Raw genomic sequence first — 21,151 nt, 5'->3', positions numbered from 1 at the left:
ATACAAATAGAGCAGATGAAATTTTATGAAATCTAATTTCTTGATAAATTAAATTGATATTGATCTACGTCGTTTTTTCTAGACCAAAATGATTAAACACACGAACACGGGTTACTGTTTGTCAAAACCCCACTCGGGCGATGCGTCGCAACCTGTCTTGGCGCAGTGCGACGTCAACAACATCGGCCAGAAATGGATCATGCGTAGCAAATTCAAGTGGCAGGCCAGCTAATACTCGACTTTAAATGCCAGATCTATACGCAATATTTGTTAATATGTTCAATAAATGGTAACCGATGGACTGATCATAAAGGACTTCCCAAGTGCGCGCGTATGAGAAGAGAAAATAAAGTATTATAATGAATGGCGAAGAAATAGTTCAATATCACACCGAATGTGTACGTTAAATGAAATGACAGTGCGCGAGGAATCAATTCTCGTCGCGTGAGAAAAATCGTAGTTAAATAGTTAGATGGGATTTATTTACTATTGATAAAGCAGTATCGAAAATTTACTGCCATTCCTCGTGGTACGGTCCTTACGATACGCCTTGATCAATGCACAATAGTGACGGAGACGAATTTCTCTGATCGCGTGTGAACATAAGTGATACTAAACGACGAACAGAGTGAACTCTTATTCTTCTTTTCTGGCTAAGAAGCAGTAAAGAAAGAATCATATCAGACCACTGTTATAAATAATTGTTAATACAAAAGAGAAAGAGACATATTTGATAATTTCGGATGAGTGCAATGACGAATGATTGACCGTTAAATCGGTACGCAACGAAATGAAATGTGAATATGCTAGAAATGCATCGCGAGATAATGATGGAGTGAATGCTGGAATGTCAGTGAAGTCGATGTGACGCTACCGATAATAATATAGAAAAATTATTATTGTACAATCCATTTAATAATTAGGGAAGAGCACTGGATCTTTTTATATTCATGTTTCTCATAGTTCCTCGTTGCATCTCGTTCGTATAATTTAACTGTTACGCGTCGTTTCGTGAAAAGTACTTATCAGAATTTATAGCAATATATAGAATTCATCAGGTTTTTTAGTTAGATGCATACAATTATTAACTCTCGTTAAATTCGATTGCGGAGACATAATGCAGTTTTAACGCAGACGTACCAGAGTGTCTTCCATATTTTAATGATAGCAGATTTTTCTAGCATAATCAGCTACTGCGCACATTTGCGAGTTACTTGTTAACTACTTCCACAAAACAACGTTTCATTTACGAATCATAACATGCAAACAAAATTATGTATCATACATTGTTTTAAAGAAAACAATTTTTGTGTGTGGCGCATTTGAAGCGCAATCATTCACAGATTCAATAACTAATTAAAATGCAACAATTAAGAAAAATTATGATTGTTCGTACAGGAATTAATCGAAAAAAAATTATTCTTTGTTTTTAAATCTTGGCACCTTTGTCGTCTCGATATCGTAAATTGCGACAGAATATTTTTATTCTTAGTCTTCGAACAATTATAAAAATAATATCTTTCACTCAATATATTCTCAAATCTGCTATTGAAAACAAAAAACTTTTATATGTTTACACTTCTGTGAAATTACTTCCGACACAGCTTTAAGACCTTCCCTACCTGTGTATCTGCTATTAAATGACGAATATACTCATTATTCTTATGTAATCCAAAAGAATGTTATGGTGATGGTGCAACGTTAATAGCTTGATACATTTGTCTTTTAAGACTGTGCTATTTATTTTTGTATAGAATACAAATTGATTTATATGTTGAAATAAGCAATGTGTCAGTCCACTTTATAGGTAAATGACAAAGTGTTCCATTGAGAAACGATAGTCAATAGTACCTCTTTGCAAATACATCATTCCTTACAGGCTGATTTCGTGGAGAATGCTATTATTAATATGAATAAAATTACTAATAAACGATTTTTTTATTTTAATCATTTGCTCAATGAATAATGTCTCTAGCTTTACAGTTCAATCGATTATAATGATGTGACAGGACAGTTTAAATTATTATAATAGTCTGAACTGTGTAAGCATAATATTTTAAAGACAATAAAAAATTATTTGTATACATTATTAAGTTTATATAACGGATGTCTCTATAATACTAGTATAATAATTTAAGATGTAAGTAAATTTTGTAAAAATGAATGTATGCACGTTAATGACTTTTAAACCTGACTTTTGATTTTTTTTTCTCAAAATGTAATTAAGTTTGACTAAAAGATGAAACTTCTTAAGAAGTAATTTATTTATAGTTGTTAAAATTGTACCATATAAGTATTCCATCAAATCTTATAAAATAACTATCACACTACATCTACATCTTGTTAGAATAAATAATTAGTTTCGTTACATACATGAAATGTTGGTATCATTATTTTAATATTTATAATTCCTGATTAATAAGTACAAAAATTCAGTGATGATTAAATTATTCAACTTCTTAATACTCATTAAAATAACTGTTTTATATATTAAGATGAATCATTAGTAACAAAAGATATAAACAGTTATGTAGAAATGTAGATAATATACCTAACAAAAAATCAAGATATCAAATGAATTCAATAATATCAATTTAATGAACTATGGTTATAAATATATTATCAAATCAATTAGAAACAATTGGTCTGCATTAAATAAAATCACAGTATAAATTGTTAAAAAGATATTTTATTACATTTACTGTTCTTTAACTTCACGCAATCTACGTACAGCTGATCTTACTGAGGCAGCGGCCGTTGTGGAATATACCCACGCACCACCAGCAACTGTCCTCTTGCATCGTTTACAGGACCAAATTCCTACGACGCTACGTTTCATCGCCTCCTATTAAAAAATAAAAATAGCATAATTAATATAGAGTTTGATACTTTCTGTTACACTTTAAGTACATTAAATTATCAAATTAATGTTCGTATAAAAGGTTTCTAGAACAAACAATAAAGAAACTTTATTATATACATCAATTAATTTTAAAAAGTATATCAAGAGCATTAAGTTTTTATCCTCTCAACTTATAAATAAAATACTATAATTACTTACCTTACCACAAAATGAGCAAGTGTACTTGCTGTGTTGGGTAATTTCCATTTTCTTCACCATTTTTCTAAGGGAGGCACCGTAACGGGTGCCATATTTACCGGTGATTCCAACCTTCTTCGTGCGTTTCGCCTGTAAAAATTCAAATGGTTTTAGTTCTTCTACTCCACGTAATTTCGATAATATTAAAGACTAAAGAGATATATAATTGTATCGAACATTGACCACTTTCAAAACATAACCTCACTGTAGGGTTACATCCCCCACAAGCATGTAGTGTTAACGTTTTACAACGAAATATATACACAAAAAATTTCTCGACGGCAATAATTCTCACTTGGTAATCAACATTATGAGGATTTCAGCAAGATTAGATACGTGAGATTCGATAAAATGTCTTACCATTTTGAACAAGCGGAGTAATCACCGAACGCTTTCGTGAAGAACCGGAAAGAGGTAATCTCGCAATTTTCACACGGTGTCGCCGGTGTCGCGTCGTGCAACGTCGGAAGTTAGCCGAAAGGAAATGAGTTCATTGATGACGTATTTCAAACTTGTGCGGGAAAGATTTGGTAAATTTAAATTTCAAGTTTAAAGTTGATAGTAAATATTTCTATTATCTACGAAGACACTGTTTTATAAAGAAAATTATATATTTTTTTTTTTTTCGAAGAAAATACTTTGTCTATGTAAATCAACTATTAAAAATATAATACAAGTAAATACTATTATAAAAATACAATTATCATATAAAAAATTCTATTCCATAAATACAATTTTCTCAATAAATAATAATAAAAAAATATTTTTTATGAGATAAAATCTTAATTTAAAAAATGGAAATTTATAAAAAATTTAACAGAATTTTAACAAAATGTGTACTTATATTTTTAATTTAATTTGATAGAAGAAAATTTAATGCTTTAATATTGTAATTATATTTTTGTCTCAATGCACACACATCTGTAAAAAGTTTACATCGTGTAACTTTTAATTTAATATAAAGACAGATTGCTTTAGATACTCGAGATATATGTGAAGGATAAAGTGAAGGATAAAGTGAGATTATGAACACATGTCTGCGCATATGGGAGAAATAGCCGTGGCTAATTTAATTTTATCCAAACTGATGTGAACCGATACGGCGTATTATCGACGAGTTATCTAACACAGGAACGTATACACAAACGCGTATTAACGTATCGTAAGCGCACATTTTTAAATAACAAAGAATCTTCGTATCTTGAATTGTAATGTATATTATAGAAATACATTACGAATACTTACAAGAAAAAACTCTATTTTTCTCCTAGAGTTTTATTTGTCAAAAGTAATCTCCATTAAACTCAGACTAATAATTTAAAAAAAATTAATTTTTAAATGTGTGCAGCAATGAATCGATCAACAATGCTAAATCTGAATTCCGTAATTCGATCATTAAGCAAGATACAAGTGGTCCACGCTACACGTAGCTCCCGATGCATCCAAACAAACGTCATCGTCCGTGTTTTTTTTCTTTTAACAAATTTCCAAAAATACACGTTGATTACGTAACGTCAACGTAATGCGCGTTGCATAATCGCGGGGGTGACTGACGAACAGGAAGAGTCGATGACGTTTCGAGAAGGAGCATAATTATTTTTTCAGATTTTACGCGCGTACATAATCTTTTTCTCCCTAAACGCTCAGCCGCGCGCTTCCGTGGACGGAATATTCCATCCCTGGGATGGAAAAAAGAGGAACTGGCCCGTGTGACGTGTAGAGGCCAGGGCCAGGCAGGCTACGCGCAGCTCGCGGAGTTCGGCCGCCGGCTCCCTCGCGCTTCCCTTGTCCGCTGTCCGCTCAGTGATCGTCGGGTGCGTCACGCGTGTCAGCGTGCGAAGGGCTAATAGCAGAGCCGTCGCGGCTATCCACCGTTGTCCCGTGCGTGCGGTCGTTCCGGCACGCCGCCTAATCGGAGCGGAGCGGAGCGGAGCGGAGGAGCGTAGCGTGGCGTAGCGCGGCGCGAGCGCGACGCAGTGCAGCGAGGGAGCGTGCGTCGTCAAGTCTAGGGAGCACAGCCGGTGGTGATCGCCACAGCCAGCGCGATGGTCGTCAAGATCTACGTATCGGGTATCAGCGGCAACAAGGAAGTGAGTTGCCAGCGGCTTTCGGCGACGATCGGCCGGGCTCCGGTGTCGCGATACTCGACCACGGCGCCTGCTCTGACACCGCGCGCGCCAGGCAGTCGTCGTCACCGTCGCCGCTGCCGTCGTCGTCGCCGTCGCTGCCGCCGCTGTATCAGGTTACAATGCGAACGGCACGCACTTAGCGGTCCTGGGGCAGCCTAATAATCGGGAGACTGTCACTCGCGGTATCGCGCGCACCGCGCCTTTTCGTCGGTTAATTCCGTTGCTCGCATTCCTCGACGATGGGCGTACGCCAGTGGTGTCACGCCAGTCCTCCAGCTGTTTATTATGGGTCATGTCCGGGGTCTGTTTATTTGGATCAATCAAGCGCGACAAATTTGTCACGTATATTTTAGCTTAATAATGAAACGTTTCATTAATAAGACGTACTTGTTCCTATATGCGATTGTGCCTTGATCCCCTTCATCTGTTAAATGCAAGATACTTTTGTTGAAAATATTAATATTATTGTATTATTGTTGCGGCAATTATTGCTATTGACATTTTGTGGCAACCAATAAATAACGTCATGTAAATTTGATATTACTATCATAAAGATAGAAAAAAATAATAGATTGCAATCAATAGACTTTATTGCTTATGGATTTTTCTACCAAATGTTATATGTGATTCTGCCTTTAATGGAAGTTAAGCTGGGCAACATGTTACAAAATTTATATTGAATATTTATTTCTACTATCTAACATTTGTCATGTATGAATAGACAAGAGATTATAACGAGTTCAAGTAGTGTTGCACACCTTATAAATTAGGTGAGTTTGAAAAGTTTTAATAATATTTGTAAACATCTTTCAGGTGAAGAAAAGACAGCAACGTGTGATGATGATTCTAGATAGTAAAAATGTAGAATATGAGGTCATCGATATAACAGAGCCAGGCAAGGAATTAGAGAAGGAATTTATGCAAGCCAACAGTAATGCTAGGAACAACAAGTACCCATTGCCACCACAGCTATTCAACGAAGATGATTATTGCGGTGTAATTATCTTGTTTTCGTGCCATTTACATTTCTGTTGTCTTTAACAGATATAGAGTGTAATTAATTTAAAAAATGTATCTATGTAACAAGTATTAGAAGATGATTGTTTAGAAAATATCACACTTTTTCTAAACAATGCAAACTGTTAATTTTTTACAGGATTATGAGGATTTTGATTTATCAAACGAAATGGACGAACTCGAAAAGTTTTTGAAAGTAACGCCGGCGGTCAGTACTGCGGAAATCACTCTGGATTCAAAATCGATTCAAGAGAATGGAAATACTTCAAGTCGAGAGGTATTACTGTGCTTTTTTTAATCTTCAACTTAAAAGCTAATCTACAATGTACTCTTTGCTGCTTCCTGTTTTTTTGTTTTTTACTTCTTTGCATATTGTTTTATCGAAATTAACGAGATAAAAGTCAATGAATTTCAAAAGTTGTTGAATAGTTGTTGAATAGTACACAAAAAAAAAAAAAAAAAATAAAAAGCACAGAAAACAAAGAGCCCAGTGTTTAGTAGAACTTATAACAAAAAAAGCTTTGTCTCAATTTGTTTTCACATTATATATATCGCTTCTATATGAAAAAGAATTCTAATGTGCCAAAATAGAAATGGAAATCTATAGTTATTGTGCAATATGTGTACGACATGTGACAAATCATTTTTATATTTACTTGTTTACATATGCTTTTAAAAGAAACTAACATATAATGCTACGAATTCAAAACAACTACATGTTTTTCTTTTATTAAGAGCATTAACTACATATAAAATTTTAAAAATTATTTTACTTGTTTCTGTTTAACTCTATTAATTTGATAACTAAATTTATATTCCAATGTAACATTCATGAAACTAATTGTCTGGGGATAGGATGTTGGGAATATTTTATGTTATAAATATTATAATTTTTTAGAGAAAATTTAATTGGAAGTGAAACACCTTACCAGTGATATATTTTCAGCTAAAGTATGCTTTTGATTATGGCATAAAATAAATTTGTAATACTCTGTGTCTAGACAATTAATTTCATTACTATATATAAGATTATCTTATTTATATAATATTATTTCTCTACAATTTCATGTTTTACACACATTTTCAGACTTGAGTAAAAAATAAAAAATAAAGTAGAATTGGCACTTTGTAACAATTTTATTTAAATACATTTTTTTTACCTATTTTTATTTATTAAGAGACCAGTGAATCTTTTCAGTTCAAACACAAGTATGTTTTTGATAGAAATTTATAACTGACAAGGATTTTCACTTCTACTCGATTTTCTCTAAAAATATATATTTGATGAACATGTAGCATAAAATAAACTTCCAATATTCTGTGTTCAGATAATTAGCTTCGTGATTATACATTTACAATCTGTTTCTTTCAGCCTTCCGCAGACAAAGAAGCAAGTATACTTTCCGACAGGTAATTGTCATAACATATAAACGAATTAATATGGAAATATATTAAGAATACATATATAAATTATACTTTGATTAGATATTGAATAATTAATTTATAATTGTTTGCTTAGTTTACCAGAAAGGACAACTCCAGAACGCGAGACTAAAGCGTTAGATGACTCTAAACCAACCGAAGTAGATAGCGCGGCAAAAGTTATCGCTAGCGATGAAGGAGAAGATAATGGCGATAAAAATGAAGAGAAGTCCGACGATCAAGAAAAAGAGGAATAGATACGAGATATACCCATGTAAAGTTGGGATATTCCACACAATGACATCCTTCCTTTTCCACCCACAAACGTATTTTGCAAAGCTACGTTTATTACATTACTAAGGCTGAATGAAGGTACTGCCAAGATAATATTCTGCATTGCAGAAAGTCTGTTGAGTGATCAGTATAAATGACGCATGGGACATTCTTTTATAGAATATACTTTGTATTTTTAGATCAACGCGTCTTCACAGAATGTTTTGCAACAGGTCTGATTAAGTGATATGAGACAATTTCTTTATATCGCTATCTTTATGTACATCCTCACGTTTGTTTATTATTTTTGCATTGTTTCGCACCGCACCATACCTGATACATTATAGCACATCCGATTGAAGTATATATTTTTCTTTTACATGTGCAACTTTCTCGTCATTTTGTTGCCGCGTGCAAAGCGTACAAAAATAAATGTAGACTATAGCAACACATATACACAGTATCATTTGAGATATACGAGGACAGGTACATAGATAAATATATAGAATTGAACTTTTTTTTTAATTTTTAGATATAATTAATGTGTTACAGAAAAAAATTTGATATTCGTATTATACTTTTAATTGAACACAACAGTATTAAAGATAAGTTCGGCTTGTTATAAAAAAATTTTATTTGGTCACTTTATTTTTTGTGTTAAGATAACCAGTCTTTCCAAATATGCTTTAAGAAATCATTGATTTCTTAAGCTTAATTGTATATTGATTAGAACTAGTTATTAGAAGGAGCAGAATAAAAGGAGAGATTTTTAGATTTTTATAACTGAATTATAAATCTTTTTCATAGCATGAACTTCCATTTTCTACTCAGGACAAAATTACGCTGGTGCATATGACTCATATTGGCGTGACATGATTTCATTGATATGTGTGTATATGACTCATACTTATTCAACAGTCTATTCGGCCGTTAGAATCTTTGTATCTATATTCGACGATTCAGTTTTTTTAAAAAGTTATTTTTTAAAACAGAAAAAATTGATTTACACAATGCTTGTAAATTATATTGTAATAATATTAAAAGTTCAAAACAAAAGTGAGAGAGAATTGTTAACAACTGCTACTATTGAAACAAATTAAATTTTTTTAATATATATAATATGAAAGATATTTAATGTTGTACAAAGTGGTAGAGTATAAATTCAAAAAAGAAACTTGGTGTATACAATTCAGATATTCAAATTAGTAATCTAAATAGTGGCAGTTGTATCAATCAGAAGGCCTATATAAATTATTGTATTATTTCTTTTATTATTTTTTAGTCATGATATTTTATTCTAATATGCTCAGCAAGATTAATATCTTGCATAAATCTTTTATTGCTTATCCATCGTTCCAAACAATACTTCCATCATAAAAAATTAAGCTTTACCCAGTATTTGCTACAAGTTGCTTTGTTATAAATAAATAAATAAATGAAATAAAAAGTTATTTTTGCTATTATAATTCTATTCTTCAATATGATGCATTGAATATATTATTATCGCTCATTAAATATTATATCGCTCATATTACATATAATTTACTGCTACAATCAAAGAGAGCAATGGCAAAGTTTTATTCATGTTGACGTTTTTCTTCTTACAAAGATGCGGGGGAGGGAACGGTAACAATAAAGATTGAATATTAATGTTAAAATAAATTTTAACATATATTGAAGATATATAATCTTTAGATATAGCCATATTTACAAAAATAATATTCATTATACACACACAAGCAGACACACGTACATGTATATACATATATATATGTATTATATATATATATGGATCAACAGCGATCATTGTTACATGCATACAAGAATTTACTAATAAATACAATGATTCAAGTTTAAGATTCCGTTTATATATCCTCAGAATTTATTTCTAACATATTGTATCAAACTTTAAATATTATATGATCTATAACATAACAATATATTTTGAGATTTTGCTTAACTCTGTTTTCTATTAAATAAGGTAAGTATACATGATAGAAACTCAAATATATGGATATAAATCTATAACAAGTTTAAAGCAGAGTATATACTGAATTTCTTTTAAAAGCGATATAAAAACTAACTACGCGTAAAATATACTTCTTGATGTATACAATATCTAAAAATATTCTTTACCCTTTCTCAAGTAAAAAATAGTGCATAATCAGATTATTCTGTACAAGTTGTTATAACATTCATTTTATTATAGATAAATTTGTTATTTGATCAATTCAATTGAGGTTTAATGATACTACATCCTCAATTATCTTTCTCTTGTATATTTGGTGTCTCCGTTACAACACGAGAACAGCCTGAAACCAATAATTATCAATATTTTTATAATACACGTTTGGAATAAGTATATGTAAAAATATTTATATCTAAAAAAAAAACCATAAAGAAAACTTCGAGATATTTGTTAAAAATCTTTAAAGTATATTTTTGTCAGTAATAAAATATATGAAGTATCGTTCATCATATACATAAATTCACTTGATATTATTCTCAATAGTATAATGTATAAAAATTTTTATTATAAAAAAATGAAATATAGAAGATATTTCGGAAAAATTGAATTTTTTATAAATACATTTCTTCAATAAATCTAAAGTTGTTTTTTTTTTAATGAAAAATTTCATTATTAATAATACAATGAAATAAATTTTCTAATTGTGATTGGAAAGATTAGCAAAAAATATATAGTAAAGAAATTTAATGAATCACAAAATTAGTATTTATTATTAATTTAATATATTGATAAAGAGAATCAATATAATAAATAATTATGTTCTAATATGATAATATTTAAATTTCTTCAAATACATATTAAAATATAAAAAATACACAAAAATAAAACGTTAGTCCAGTTTCATAATTATATTTATTTTACGAATAGTATTTGTCGTATTATTTAATTAATAATCATTGTGCACATAAATCTGTATTTATCAATATTACGCATACAATTTGCATTAAACAAACTTGTTGATGCGAAAGATGTTAAACAATTACCAATGTAAATAAATCTATGAACAATCATATATAATTCAAATCTCGTGTTCAATAACAGGAATTTACATCATATAAATTATTGGTCTTACTGGTATTGCTGTAATTGTTGAATGCAGCTTTTTCACAGGCACGTTGTAAGGCAAATAGTTAATAAGAATGCTATAGGTAATTTAAATTTTTTTTAAACAAATTTGTGGGTGTTTTTTACTGAATCTAAATTTTTCTAAGATGGTTTAAAAATTTTATATCTTTTAATAGTTTAAACAAATACATGACAATTACCTAATAGAAAATTACACAAAATATTTTTTTTATATTTCTGTTTGAAACTTGCTACATGTAAAAGCTGCATGGCTCAATATTATATAACTAAACATACCTTTACTGTTAGCAAAAATTTATACAGTTGTATATGGTACTTCTTTCACGTTTTTAATTATTGAGCATAAAGTATATTTTGACTGAGTGTGTATGTTGTACATAAATTAATTCCCAATGTATACCCCTGTTGTACATATATTATCTTTGCTCTCAACTGACATTAATGAACTGACATTAACATATGACTATCTCTTTGCATCAATATATTTGTATGCTATTAAGTAGGTAAATAAATTATGCGGTGCGTTATATTTAATTCTCTTTATATTTAACAAAATGTGTTAAAAATCTTGTCCGTGTATAACTATTGTAAACAAAGTTTGTACCCAGTCCGACTAAAACATGTTAAGAAGTATACGTATAGTACGTATATAATTGTATCAACACATAATGTATACAAGTACATATTTCATTAAAATTACGTATAAAATGCATCAAGAGTGAATCAATATTACTGGATCTTCAAGACGTGTAAACGACTTGGATTGTATAAATCTTCTCATTATGTATCGCGTTTTTCCCATAAGTTTCAACACATACATAAATATAATTATGTTCTCATGTTACAATGTTATATGTTCAAGGCTATTATACATTATAACAAAACAAATTATGCTTACTAGACATTTGTATTATGCAAACAGATCGATTTTTCACATATCTTTAAGCTATATGTAGCAAAAATAATTATGTATAATATATTCTTTTAAGATATTGTATAACATATAATGAGGTATTCTTTCTTTTCGACAATGCTTAAGTCAAATTGTGAAATAACTTTTAATGTTATTTTAACTTAATTACATACTGTAAAATGAATACTCGATTATGCATATACTGTTAAGAATGCGATAAAGTAATATGCTTAGTGTATATCATTTGACTCAAGATTTATCAATGTAAATTAATCTAATTTCAAAAAAAATGTATATGCCTCAAAATAATTGCATACAGATGTAGCATAATAATATTTATAAACCAGATCTGATTAAAAATAAAAAAAAATAAAAGTGTAATTTAATTTAAAAATATTTTCTATATGTATATATTTTAATATTAACATATGCTATAATTATTCGTAACTTCTCTTGTTCATATACAAATATTGTACACATATTACATTCTGTGTACACAGAAAACCTGACATTACTAAACTTTAAAATTAAATGTCAGTTAAGATTTTCACCCTTTTAAGTTCAATGAAAAAATCTCTTTTACGAAATAAGAAGAAAACAATTTTGAAAATAACTGTTTGTAATGTCAAGCTCTTAACTATCCATCTATCAAATTGTTTGCTTTGTCTGGGACAGTAAGCCTACAAAACTGTATTTAAGAGACATATATGGATGTATATATGCAATGCCTGAACAGGTATTATCGCATATGACTTAGCTTATCTTAATGTGAGATATTTTATGCAAATACTTGACATTAAGTATAACATATATAAAACTGATAATGCAGTATCTATTATGACCATAAGAGGATCAGAAAAAATTGATGAAAAGTTATCTTGTCTAATTTCTACAAATTGTTAAAAACATGACGTCATTGTAAAAATATCAAATTACTTCATTGGTATTCGAGCGATTCAAAGTACATTTAAAACAAATGTATTACTTACAGTCTTATTGTATATAGAGAAAATCAAAAGAATGCTTACAGCTAATAAATCTAGACTTTAAAACAAATTTATAATTCAATAAAGTTGTAACAAAATGTAAAATTTTATGTATGATACTTTCCAGTATTTCTATAACAAATCTTTTTATAGCGTCTTCATAAATCATAAGATTATCAAAGATATAAATATATCGGAATATAATATAATCAATCTTGAGTAAAAATCCTGTATTGTAATGTTCAAAACTAACGACAAAATATTTAAATTTTTTAAATACAAAATTTATAAATAAAACAATTACAAAAATATTTTGATATTTAAAATATTAAATCAAATATTAATTTAAAAAATATAGAAAAAAGTAATATATTAAATTTTATAGAGAAAATGTGAAAACATTTAATATTGTACATATAGTTTTTATATTATAGATTACTATTAAAAGTTGTAATCAATTTTTTAATTAATAATTAGATTAATATTTATTTTTAGCATGTAATCATTCTTAATTGATTTTCCTTGGTTTTATTATGCATATTGTTTCTTAACAGAATATGCAATAATGAAATATAATTAATCCGTACCAAAATATTTTTGTCCAAAATGATTTGGCGCAACAGTATGGATCTCTGACGTTAAGATCTTCATCTGTAAAAAATAGAATTTGACTTTAAAAAATTAAATAGATTTAGAATTATCAAATAAATATTTTAACATAAATTCATGCAAATGCAAATAAGAGAAATCACCTTAGGAAAGGCAGTGACTAGAGATTTGGCTGCAATCGGTGTACAAAACAAATTTGACAGGATAATATTTTCTTCAAGTACATTGTGTTCTTTTAGCACAGCTATAGCTTTTATGACAGTATTTCCTGTACCTAATGTGTAATAAATATACAATAAATTACAATTTTTCAACTCAGTGCCAAATATACCCTCAATTATTAAAATACTTACTCATTATTGGATACATCAACAAGACTTTCCTCTCAGATATATCATCCGGGAATTTAGCATAAACTACTCTAGCTTCATGTGTGTCCATATCACTTTCTACCAATATCTTACCAATTCTGATACTGCGACAACAATCTCTTAAACCCTATAAAAATATGATTCTGTAAGTTAACAATTGGAAGAAATATTATTTCTTTGCACGTTTAGAATTAGTCAAAATTGTACCTGTTCCATAGCTTCTCCGCTTCTTACTATAGATACACCACAATTTCCCTTCTGATACTTTAAACCTTTGTATTTGGCACCGGTTGGAGTTGTCACCACACATTTTGTAAAAGGCAATTGGTTTAAACTCTCTTCAATAACTAGCCTGATCTAAAACATTTTGAATAAAATTGTAACAGCTTTCCTTCTTCATAAACAAAACTTAGTGACATTTTAACAATCACAATGTACTTTTTTTAATATCTACAGCTAATTAGTAAACTAAAGCAAAATTCAGAGGGTACAATGCATCATACGTATGCTATAATAATTTGAAATTAATGCACAACTCAATGTTTGCTTTTATTGTAAGTGATATTATAAAATCGCAAACATGTCTTACCAAACGGTCAGCGTAGAACTTGAAATCACTCCTCGTAGTATTCCTATAAAACAAAGTTTATCAATAAACAGCATAGTTTTACAATAATCAATTTACACAAAAATTTAACATTTTATTATTAAATCTAAATAAATATATTGTAATGTATATATGTGTATATATGCATATAAATAAATCTGATATTTACAACAAGGATGCTACATGTATCGTACGACAAATTTTTTTAGTGTTGATTAGCTGCAGGATAGAAAATGCCTAGAGACTCGAGAATTTCTCTACAATCAACAAGTAAAAAATTTGTTGTTAAATGTAATGCCAGCCTTATTGTGGTCATCATAAGTTATATAGAAATTCAACCACAGAAAATTAAAAATAGAATATACCTATTTATCTATAGATAAAATGTATTTACTTATGACAATAATTTAATGCAAGCTTACTCAATGCAAAGAATAATACTTACTTGTCCCGCAAAATGGTTTGCAACTCTTTCACCTGGTTGTTGCAGGGTAGAATCTTTAGGTTAGTTCCATACTCGTCGATCTCGTGGTTGTCGTTCATCAACTTCGCCGTAGTATCCGTGCTTCCCATGATGAATGTGTTACACCACGTATCACCGATAGTACTGACAAAACGATAACGACGGAGAGATACAATTAACCCGGGTTATTTCGCCATTGTGTGCAAGTCGTCTGCGTGGCTGCGTTGAAAATGAACAGTAAACGAGTAGCACCTGTGTACCCGGTGTGCCTACATCGTCCATAGACTAAAGGTAGACGGCTTATACCGTTAGATAAGACAAGGAGGGCGCTGAGATTAGCGGTAAGGGGGAACTACCAGCCACATCGGTTTGATTCGAAATTGTTCGGAATCATTCGGCTCTTAGCTGTCACTTCAAACGCTTCAAACTGCGTACAGCTTCGTTGCATTTCACTTCACTTTCGACACTTCACGCTATTCTCGAAACACTCACTCGCATCAAAAACTCGTACGGGACGATAAGGATGCGAGTTGAAATGCGCCTCAACACGTCGCCGTCCCGCCTGACCTTCCGACCATTCCGACTGGTGGTCGACCGTTGACCATTGCGGAGTACTGCGTATTAGCGGCGTAGGCGGCGCAAGCGCGCAGGCGCGGCCCGCGCGGCCCACACCGCTACGCAGTACGGCAACGGTGGTCGGTCGCAGTCGGTCAGGTAGGACGGCGCGATGTCTCTATGCGTTCAACTCGCATCCTCGTTGTCCCGAGTTTTTGATGCGAGCGAGTATTTCGAGAGTGCCGTAGTGTCGAAAGTGAAGTGAAATATCGGGCGTTCGTGTCAATCGGACGTGTCAACGTCCGTCGTCAGTCGGATACGATGCGTGATATGCGAAGTCGTGTTGCGTTTAATCGTGTTTTGCATCTTCTCCGTTGCCTCGTATCCCGAGTTTCACACGCGTGTGAGTATCAGAAGTGTTTCGAGAGTACCAAAAACGAAGAGCCAAGTACGAATCAAGATGAATCGTTGTGAGGAGGGTCTTGGATCTCGAATGTTCGACAGCTGTGGCCGAGACGGAGCTGGACGGTGCGACCAGCGACGATCGGTGAGTGAATTTGTACTTGTATTCGGTATTCGCACCTCGTTCCCATTGCGTTCACGTAAATGATCGTTGGTACAATGCGACGAGACGAACGAATCGGTCGCATGAAAGCGATTAAGAACGATTTAAAGTTGACATCCGTGTACATACGCGCGCTCGATTTCGATCATAGACTAAGGTCTATGACGTCGCCAATTGGCTAAATTAAAGTTATGTGATGAGTTGCTTTTCTAATTTTGTTAATGTTAATATTTAATATTATTAAGAGGATTAGGTGTCTATCTATAATCTAATTAAATAATAAAATGAAGAAAATTTTAATTTTTAATTTATCTTAATTTTAAATAACTTTAATAATTATAGTTATTTTAAAAATATAAACTTTAATTTATTAACTTTTTTTCTAAATTAAAAAGTTATTTATAAAAAGAATTATAAAAAAAATAATACATTTTTATATAAAAAAAAGTTCTTTGTTATTTCATATGTTCATGTACTGCCAATTTTCATAATTTTTTGAATTTCCAAGTTGGGGGTCTTTCCTTGTTTATTTATTTTGATATTTTCATAAATAAAAAGTTTACAATTAATTAATCGTGGGCCTTATTCGGCTCAAGTACTTTATTTTAAATATTTCGAACGTGAAATTTTTCTATTGAGCGATTACCGTGCAAACTTCGCGCCACATCGATCGATAGCGCCGGCACTTCGAGAATCGCAATAACGCTCTTCGATAGATCTCGGCTTGTGGAGTAGTCACGGAGCTCGCGTCGCGACGATCGGAGGTGCTCGCGTTCAAATAACCGTTCTTGCTATCATAATTTTCGTTTGCGTACGAAGAATTGTCGCGAGTGCTCTCAGAATGTCCAGTGTTTGTTGTTAACGTGCTCGAGTATCTCGATGTAATCGTCATTATCACAATTCCGACGTGCCGGCAAGCTGCTTCTACCCGGAGTGCCCGGAGCAGTCTCGCGGATTCATTCCCGGTGTCAGTTTTTCGCCGAGACGCATTAGCTACACGATCGTCAGCCAGGTATGCGTGAGTACCCGATTCTGCAATTATTCACGCCGATTTGCGATCCTTGCGAACGATCGGTTCTACGCATCGCTTTGGATCACTTCAATTTGAGTATCATTTCGGTCGCTTCTACTGGCGCGGCGGACGGTTAAAATGCGCCTCGATGGGTTCGACAATTTTCTGTACTTCTCACGATTGTTGCCGTCCGAAAATAAAGTCGGCAAGTAAAAATCGAGTACCAGAGACGCTCGCGTTTTAATGTATCTAATGTGTCGTATCAACAAACTCTTCAACGTAACGGCCTCGATATCGGCAAGCCAATTCCATGCGCACGATCGAGATCCTTTTCGCGCCATTTTAACTACGCCATTTTTACCGTGCCGCATTTTCAAACGAAGGCGCGATTTGTACAAGTCCACCTCAATATGTACAGCAAATCGTTCTAAGCGCTGAACGTTATTTTCATCTATCACCGTTGGTAATTCTATATCTGGCTCAATGAGCAGCGTAATAAATCTTATATCTATGAAACTAATTAAGATAAAAGGAAAACATACAGCACAGCATAGAAAAAGCATTTCAAAATATTGCTAAATTTCAGCAACACTGCAACAATGATGAAATGTCCACTTTAAAAATATTGATATACCGAGAGGAAAAATTACTAAATTTTAATAAATATTTGATTGAATAGTTACAATGCAATTTTTATTTATAGTACATGAAATATTTACTGAATAAAAAAAGTAATAGTAAAATTAGTGATGCTTGTACTAAATGTAAATATTTATTTACATTTAATAAACATTTTATTGCAACTATTCAAGTTAATATTTATTAAAATTTAGTAATTTTTTCTCTTAATGTAACGTTGCAGCAACATAATAATATTGTATTAACGTTGCTGCAACATTACGTATCAATATTTCTGAAGTGGATATTTTATGTTAAAACTGTAGCAATATTTTGCAATATTTTTTTCTATTCTGTGCTGTAAGGGAAATTACCACAATGATGGGGGGGGGGGATGAAAATCTTGACATTGAGAACAATCCAATCAAATGAACATAAATGTCATTATTTTATAAAAAATTTTTCTTTTATTTCGAACTGATAATTCGTGGATTCGTATGTATAAAACTAATCGTGTCTGCGTGAATAGCTATTCTCTCCTAAGTCGGGAACGAAATATTCTCAGCACTAACATACGTCGCGGGCGCTTCTTGTCTTTTTTTTTCTACCTTTTCTTTCTTTTTTTATCTTCTCTTGCGAGGCTCAACTAGATCAGCAGCGTTTAAAATCGTTAATGCCGAACGTGGCTTCGCGTAATTGAGATCATCGTCTTAACGTAATTAACATCATTTACGTACAAACGTTCGGCCGCGAAGTTTTTTTTTTACAAGATTGAAACAAATAAAAATGTGCAACTTTCGGAACTGCTGAGCTAGTTGATGGATGGATAAAACTCTCTCGGTATCGTCTCTCCATAAAATTTGTCTCTTACTGTATTTAATAATATACATATATCAAGAAGAAAGAAATACTATACGTGCTGAGTATCCATAATATTATCCCTAGGATACGATCTGTTTAATATTACACTGATGTTTGGCCCTTGCGTCCGGTGTTATACTTACAAACTTCTCTCTTACACACAACTGTGTATATATATATATATATATATATGAATATAAAAATGTATATTTATATTCATATAAATTATATAACGTGTAGATAAATATAAATATATATTTATAAATATAAAATATATATTTATATTCATGTAAATTATATAACGTGTATATAAATATAAATATATATTCATATTTATATCTATATAATTGGCATTGTGTGCAATCGGTCGTATTTAAGCTCTTCATGTATCGTAATCGGATAATCCGATTTTACACAGCTTCCTCCGAATATTGTCATGATTGGCGAAAAGACATTTTTGTCAAATCTTTGCAACGTGCCATAACGAGAACGCGAACAATTCGTAATTCGCAATTATATTGTATCATACTATTGGAACGGAAGACTGTAGCTTGAATAGCTTTTTGCTCTTGACAGTTTAAGAAAGAATGAAACTGAATTGTGGTATCGGTTAAGAGTGTCTCTACAGCTAAGCTTCTCTTGCACACGAGAAATTAAGCAAAATTTTCTTCACCGCGTATTCATACACACGCACATACACGCACACGTACACATGCACACGCGCACAAATAAAGACAATTATATCACTGAGCTACAGCAGAAGTATCTCATTCAAATATGTAGAAATAGCATTTTATCAAACATAAACATAGAATAGTCATTTTTTAACAGGCAAATATTTATCTTCTCGTAATTAATTCTACTTTCATATTATTTCGCTTAAGTCGACTTTTATATGCTTTATTACAAGTATACTATCGTACTCGCATATTCCCCTTCATTCTCTTTTGCCCTCTTTTTTCCCTGCTTCCTACTTTCTTCGCGCGTTCTGCACACACACACTCGTCACAACAAAATATGATTCTTTCTCTTTATATTTACAGCGCGTTTACTTTCGTTGCATCTTTAAAAGTATGATCGAACTAAACATCCGAAATATTTTAATACAAATTCAGTATATATTCATTCAATGCCATTCAAAGAATCATTCAAAATACTGGCTAATATTTTCTGATACATTATCACTATTATTGTGCACAATGAGATGTACAGATTATCAACGACTTCAATGTTACACATGTTTACACAGTGAACTTTTATGAAAATTATTCAGTAGTTACACGAATGATATGTGTGCGCATATACATTGTGGGAGGGTAAGTTACTTTCTATTAGAATTGATAGAAATGTGGGGAAGACGGTTCTTATAAATTATTTTTTATATTAAGTATTACGCGGATCAGTAGCATTTTTTTTAAGTGTCCTGGGATGTCCTTCATATGCTTTTTCACAGAACGTAGACAACAAATAAAAAAGATTAAGCAATTGTACAAAGAACAATTCGCTAATATATACGACAGTCTCATTAAAGTACGAACGACAGAGATCAATTCGTTTGTTTTTTGCGCAAGTTTATAGCTGCATCTTTCAAGCAACATTTAGAATACATTTCTTTCAAAAAATAAATCTTATTCTTTGACTTAGTAAAAGAATCATACTGATTCTTAGTCAACGCACCATATTCTTAATATTTTTTTTGAAAAACATTTTGTATTCCATACTCAAGAAAAATATATTGAAAAATAGTTTTGGTGCTATATTGTAAATGTAGATTCAGCAAAGTTTAAAGATAAATAAAAATTTATTAATTGTCTATTCTTTTATTTGTCTACGTATATGTATACAACCAGTGTATATATAAATTTCAAGTCATATTTCGTCTCAAATATTAGTATTGATTGATAGCCCGTATCATATTTGAGAATGTTATAATAAAAATAATAATTGCGTGATTGGCAAATATACTAATTTTAATAATTTTATAACTTTACAATTTTTTTACAATATCAATATCCTTTCGCCGATATTAGCATAAAATTTTATAATTGTTAAAGTCACTGTTTCCTCATTACAGCTATAATATAAAAAATAAAACAGAATGAATTTTTGTCTTGCATTAGAAAAATAATTTTTTAAAAATAAAGTCATTTTTTCAGACATTGTTCAACAACAAAAATTAATATAATACGAAAACTTTTATTTAGCTTCTTTTATTATTTTTTTTATTATTAGTAAATGCATGTCAAATTCAAACCATATTACATATGCACTATATTTTGTACAAAAATGTATCTTACGATAATTGATCAGAGTTTATTATTTTTCAAGCTTTAAAAGAAAATTCGATTTTATTAATTTTTTTGCTATCAAATGTATATGATGGCAAAAAATTTATTTATTTCGACATTATAAGGAAAAAAATTTGTTTTTTCGACATGATAATTTCATACTGCTGCAATGAGAAAACGGAAGCTTTAATATAAATTTGTCACTGATATTGAAAGAAACCAATAAAAAAGAATTATATTACGATCA

At 31.1% G+C, this 21,151-nt stretch overlaps 4 protein-coding genes across 11 annotated transcripts in view; 2 read left to right on the top strand and 2 right to left on the bottom strand.

The window, feature by feature from the left end:
- The window catches only part of LOC105202046 (polypeptide N-acetylgalactosaminyltransferase 5), a 79,790-nt gene extending 77,411 nt beyond the window's left edge, over positions 1-2,379 (top strand). For all 6 annotated transcript variants that reach the window (XM_011170411.3, XM_026132488.2, XM_026132486.2 and 3 more), the window contains one exon: positions 83-2,379. In XM_011170411.3, the coding sequence (XP_011168713.1) occupies positions 83-232 (150 nt within the window). In that variant the 3' untranslated portion in view covers positions 233-2,379. The remainder of the gene's footprint in view (positions 1-82) is intronic.
- A 290-nt stretch (positions 2,380-2,669) lies between these two features.
- LOC105202047 (60S ribosomal protein L37a) lies at positions 2,670-3,609 on the bottom strand. Its single transcript, XM_011170413.3, has 3 exons — positions 3,461-3,609; positions 3,062-3,190; positions 2,670-2,845 (listed from the first exon to the last, which is right to left on the bottom strand). The coding sequence occupies exons 1-3, from the start codon at positions 3,461-3,463 to the stop codon at positions 2,699-2,701; spliced, it is 279 nt and encodes a 92-aa protein (XP_011168715.1). The 5' UTR covers positions 3,464-3,609; the 3' UTR covers positions 2,670-2,698.
- A 1,206-nt stretch (positions 3,610-4,815) lies between these two features.
- On the top strand, positions 4,816-9,792 carry LOC105202048 (SH3 domain-binding glutamic acid-rich protein homolog). 3 transcript variants are annotated; one of them, XR_005574505.1, is made up of 6 exons: positions 5,146-5,190; positions 6,043-6,225; positions 6,386-6,523; positions 7,619-7,656; positions 7,766-8,040; positions 8,142-9,792. XR_005574505.1 is itself a non-coding variant. In XM_011170415.3 (5 exons), the coding sequence occupies exons 1-5, from the start codon at positions 5,146-5,148 to the stop codon at positions 7,923-7,925; spliced, it is 564 nt and encodes a 187-aa protein (XP_011168717.1). In that variant the 5' UTR covers positions 4,816-5,145; the 3' UTR covers positions 7,926-9,792. The 3 variants fall into 3 exon arrangements, 2 of the variants coding, with proteins under 2 accessions (XP_011168717.1, XP_039303979.1); XM_011170415.3 differs by having other exon boundaries at positions 4,816-5,190; positions 7,766-9,792; XM_039448045.1 differs by lacking the exon at positions 5,146-5,190 and adding an exon at positions 5,241-5,530 and having other exon boundaries at positions 7,766-9,792.
- Positions 9,594-15,609, bottom strand: LOC105202058 (uracil phosphoribosyltransferase homolog). Its single transcript, XM_011170432.3, has 7 exons — positions 14,988-15,609; positions 14,525-14,567; positions 14,143-14,292; positions 13,918-14,062; positions 13,708-13,838; positions 13,543-13,606; positions 9,594-10,253 (listed from the first exon to the last, which is right to left on the bottom strand). Exons 1-7 carry the CDS (start codon positions 15,113-15,115, stop codon positions 10,201-10,203), a joined length of 714 nt encoding a protein of 237 aa, XP_011168734.1. The 5' UTR covers positions 15,116-15,609; the 3' UTR covers positions 9,594-10,200.
- Between the last annotated feature and the right edge of the window lie 5,542 nt (positions 15,610-21,151).

The sequence above is a fragment of the Solenopsis invicta genome, chromosome 1, assembly GCF_016802725.1.
Source record: "Solenopsis invicta isolate M01_SB chromosome 1, UNIL_Sinv_3.0, whole genome shotgun sequence".
Classification (NCBI taxonomy): domain Eukaryota; kingdom Metazoa; phylum Arthropoda; class Insecta; order Hymenoptera; family Formicidae; genus Solenopsis; species Solenopsis invicta.
Note: the sequence above shows the minus strand (reverse complement) of the source record. Positions and strands in the feature narration are given on the sequence as shown.

What these genes read in the sequence shown, in the direction of transcription:
- LOC105202047 (XM_011170413.3), bottom strand. An exon ending in CTTGCTCATTTTGTGGTAAG is followed by an intron (nt 2,846 to 3,061) that starts GTAAGTAATTAT and finishes ATTTTTTAATAG; the next exon opens with GAGGCGATGAAACGTAGCGT.
- LOC105202048 (XM_011170415.3), top strand. Translation starts at nt 5,146, where the DNA reads ATGGTCGTCAAGATCTACGTATCGGGTATCAGCGGCAACAAGGAA. An exon ending in GTATCAGCGGCAACAAGGAA is followed by an intron (nt 5,191 to 6,042) that starts GTGAGTTGCCAG and finishes AACATCTTTCAG; the next exon opens with GTGAAGAAAAGACAGCAACG. An exon ending in GCAAGTATACTTTCCGACAG is followed by an intron (nt 7,657 to 7,765) that starts GTAATTGTCATA and finishes TTGTTTGCTTAG; the next exon opens with TTTACCAGAAAGGACAACTC.
- LOC105202058 (XM_011170432.3), bottom strand. Translation starts at nt 15,115, where the DNA reads ATGGGAAGCACGGATACTACGGCGAAGTTGATGAACGACAACCACGAG. An exon ending in CAAACCATTTTGCGGGACAA is followed by an intron (nt 14,568 to 14,987) that starts GTAAGTATTATT and finishes TTTGTTTTATAG; the next exon opens with GAATACTACGAGGAGTGATT. An exon ending in AGTTCTACGCTGACCGTTTG is followed by an intron (nt 14,293 to 14,524) that starts GTAAGACATGTT and finishes AAAATGTTTTAG; the next exon opens with ATCAGGCTAGTTATTGAAGA.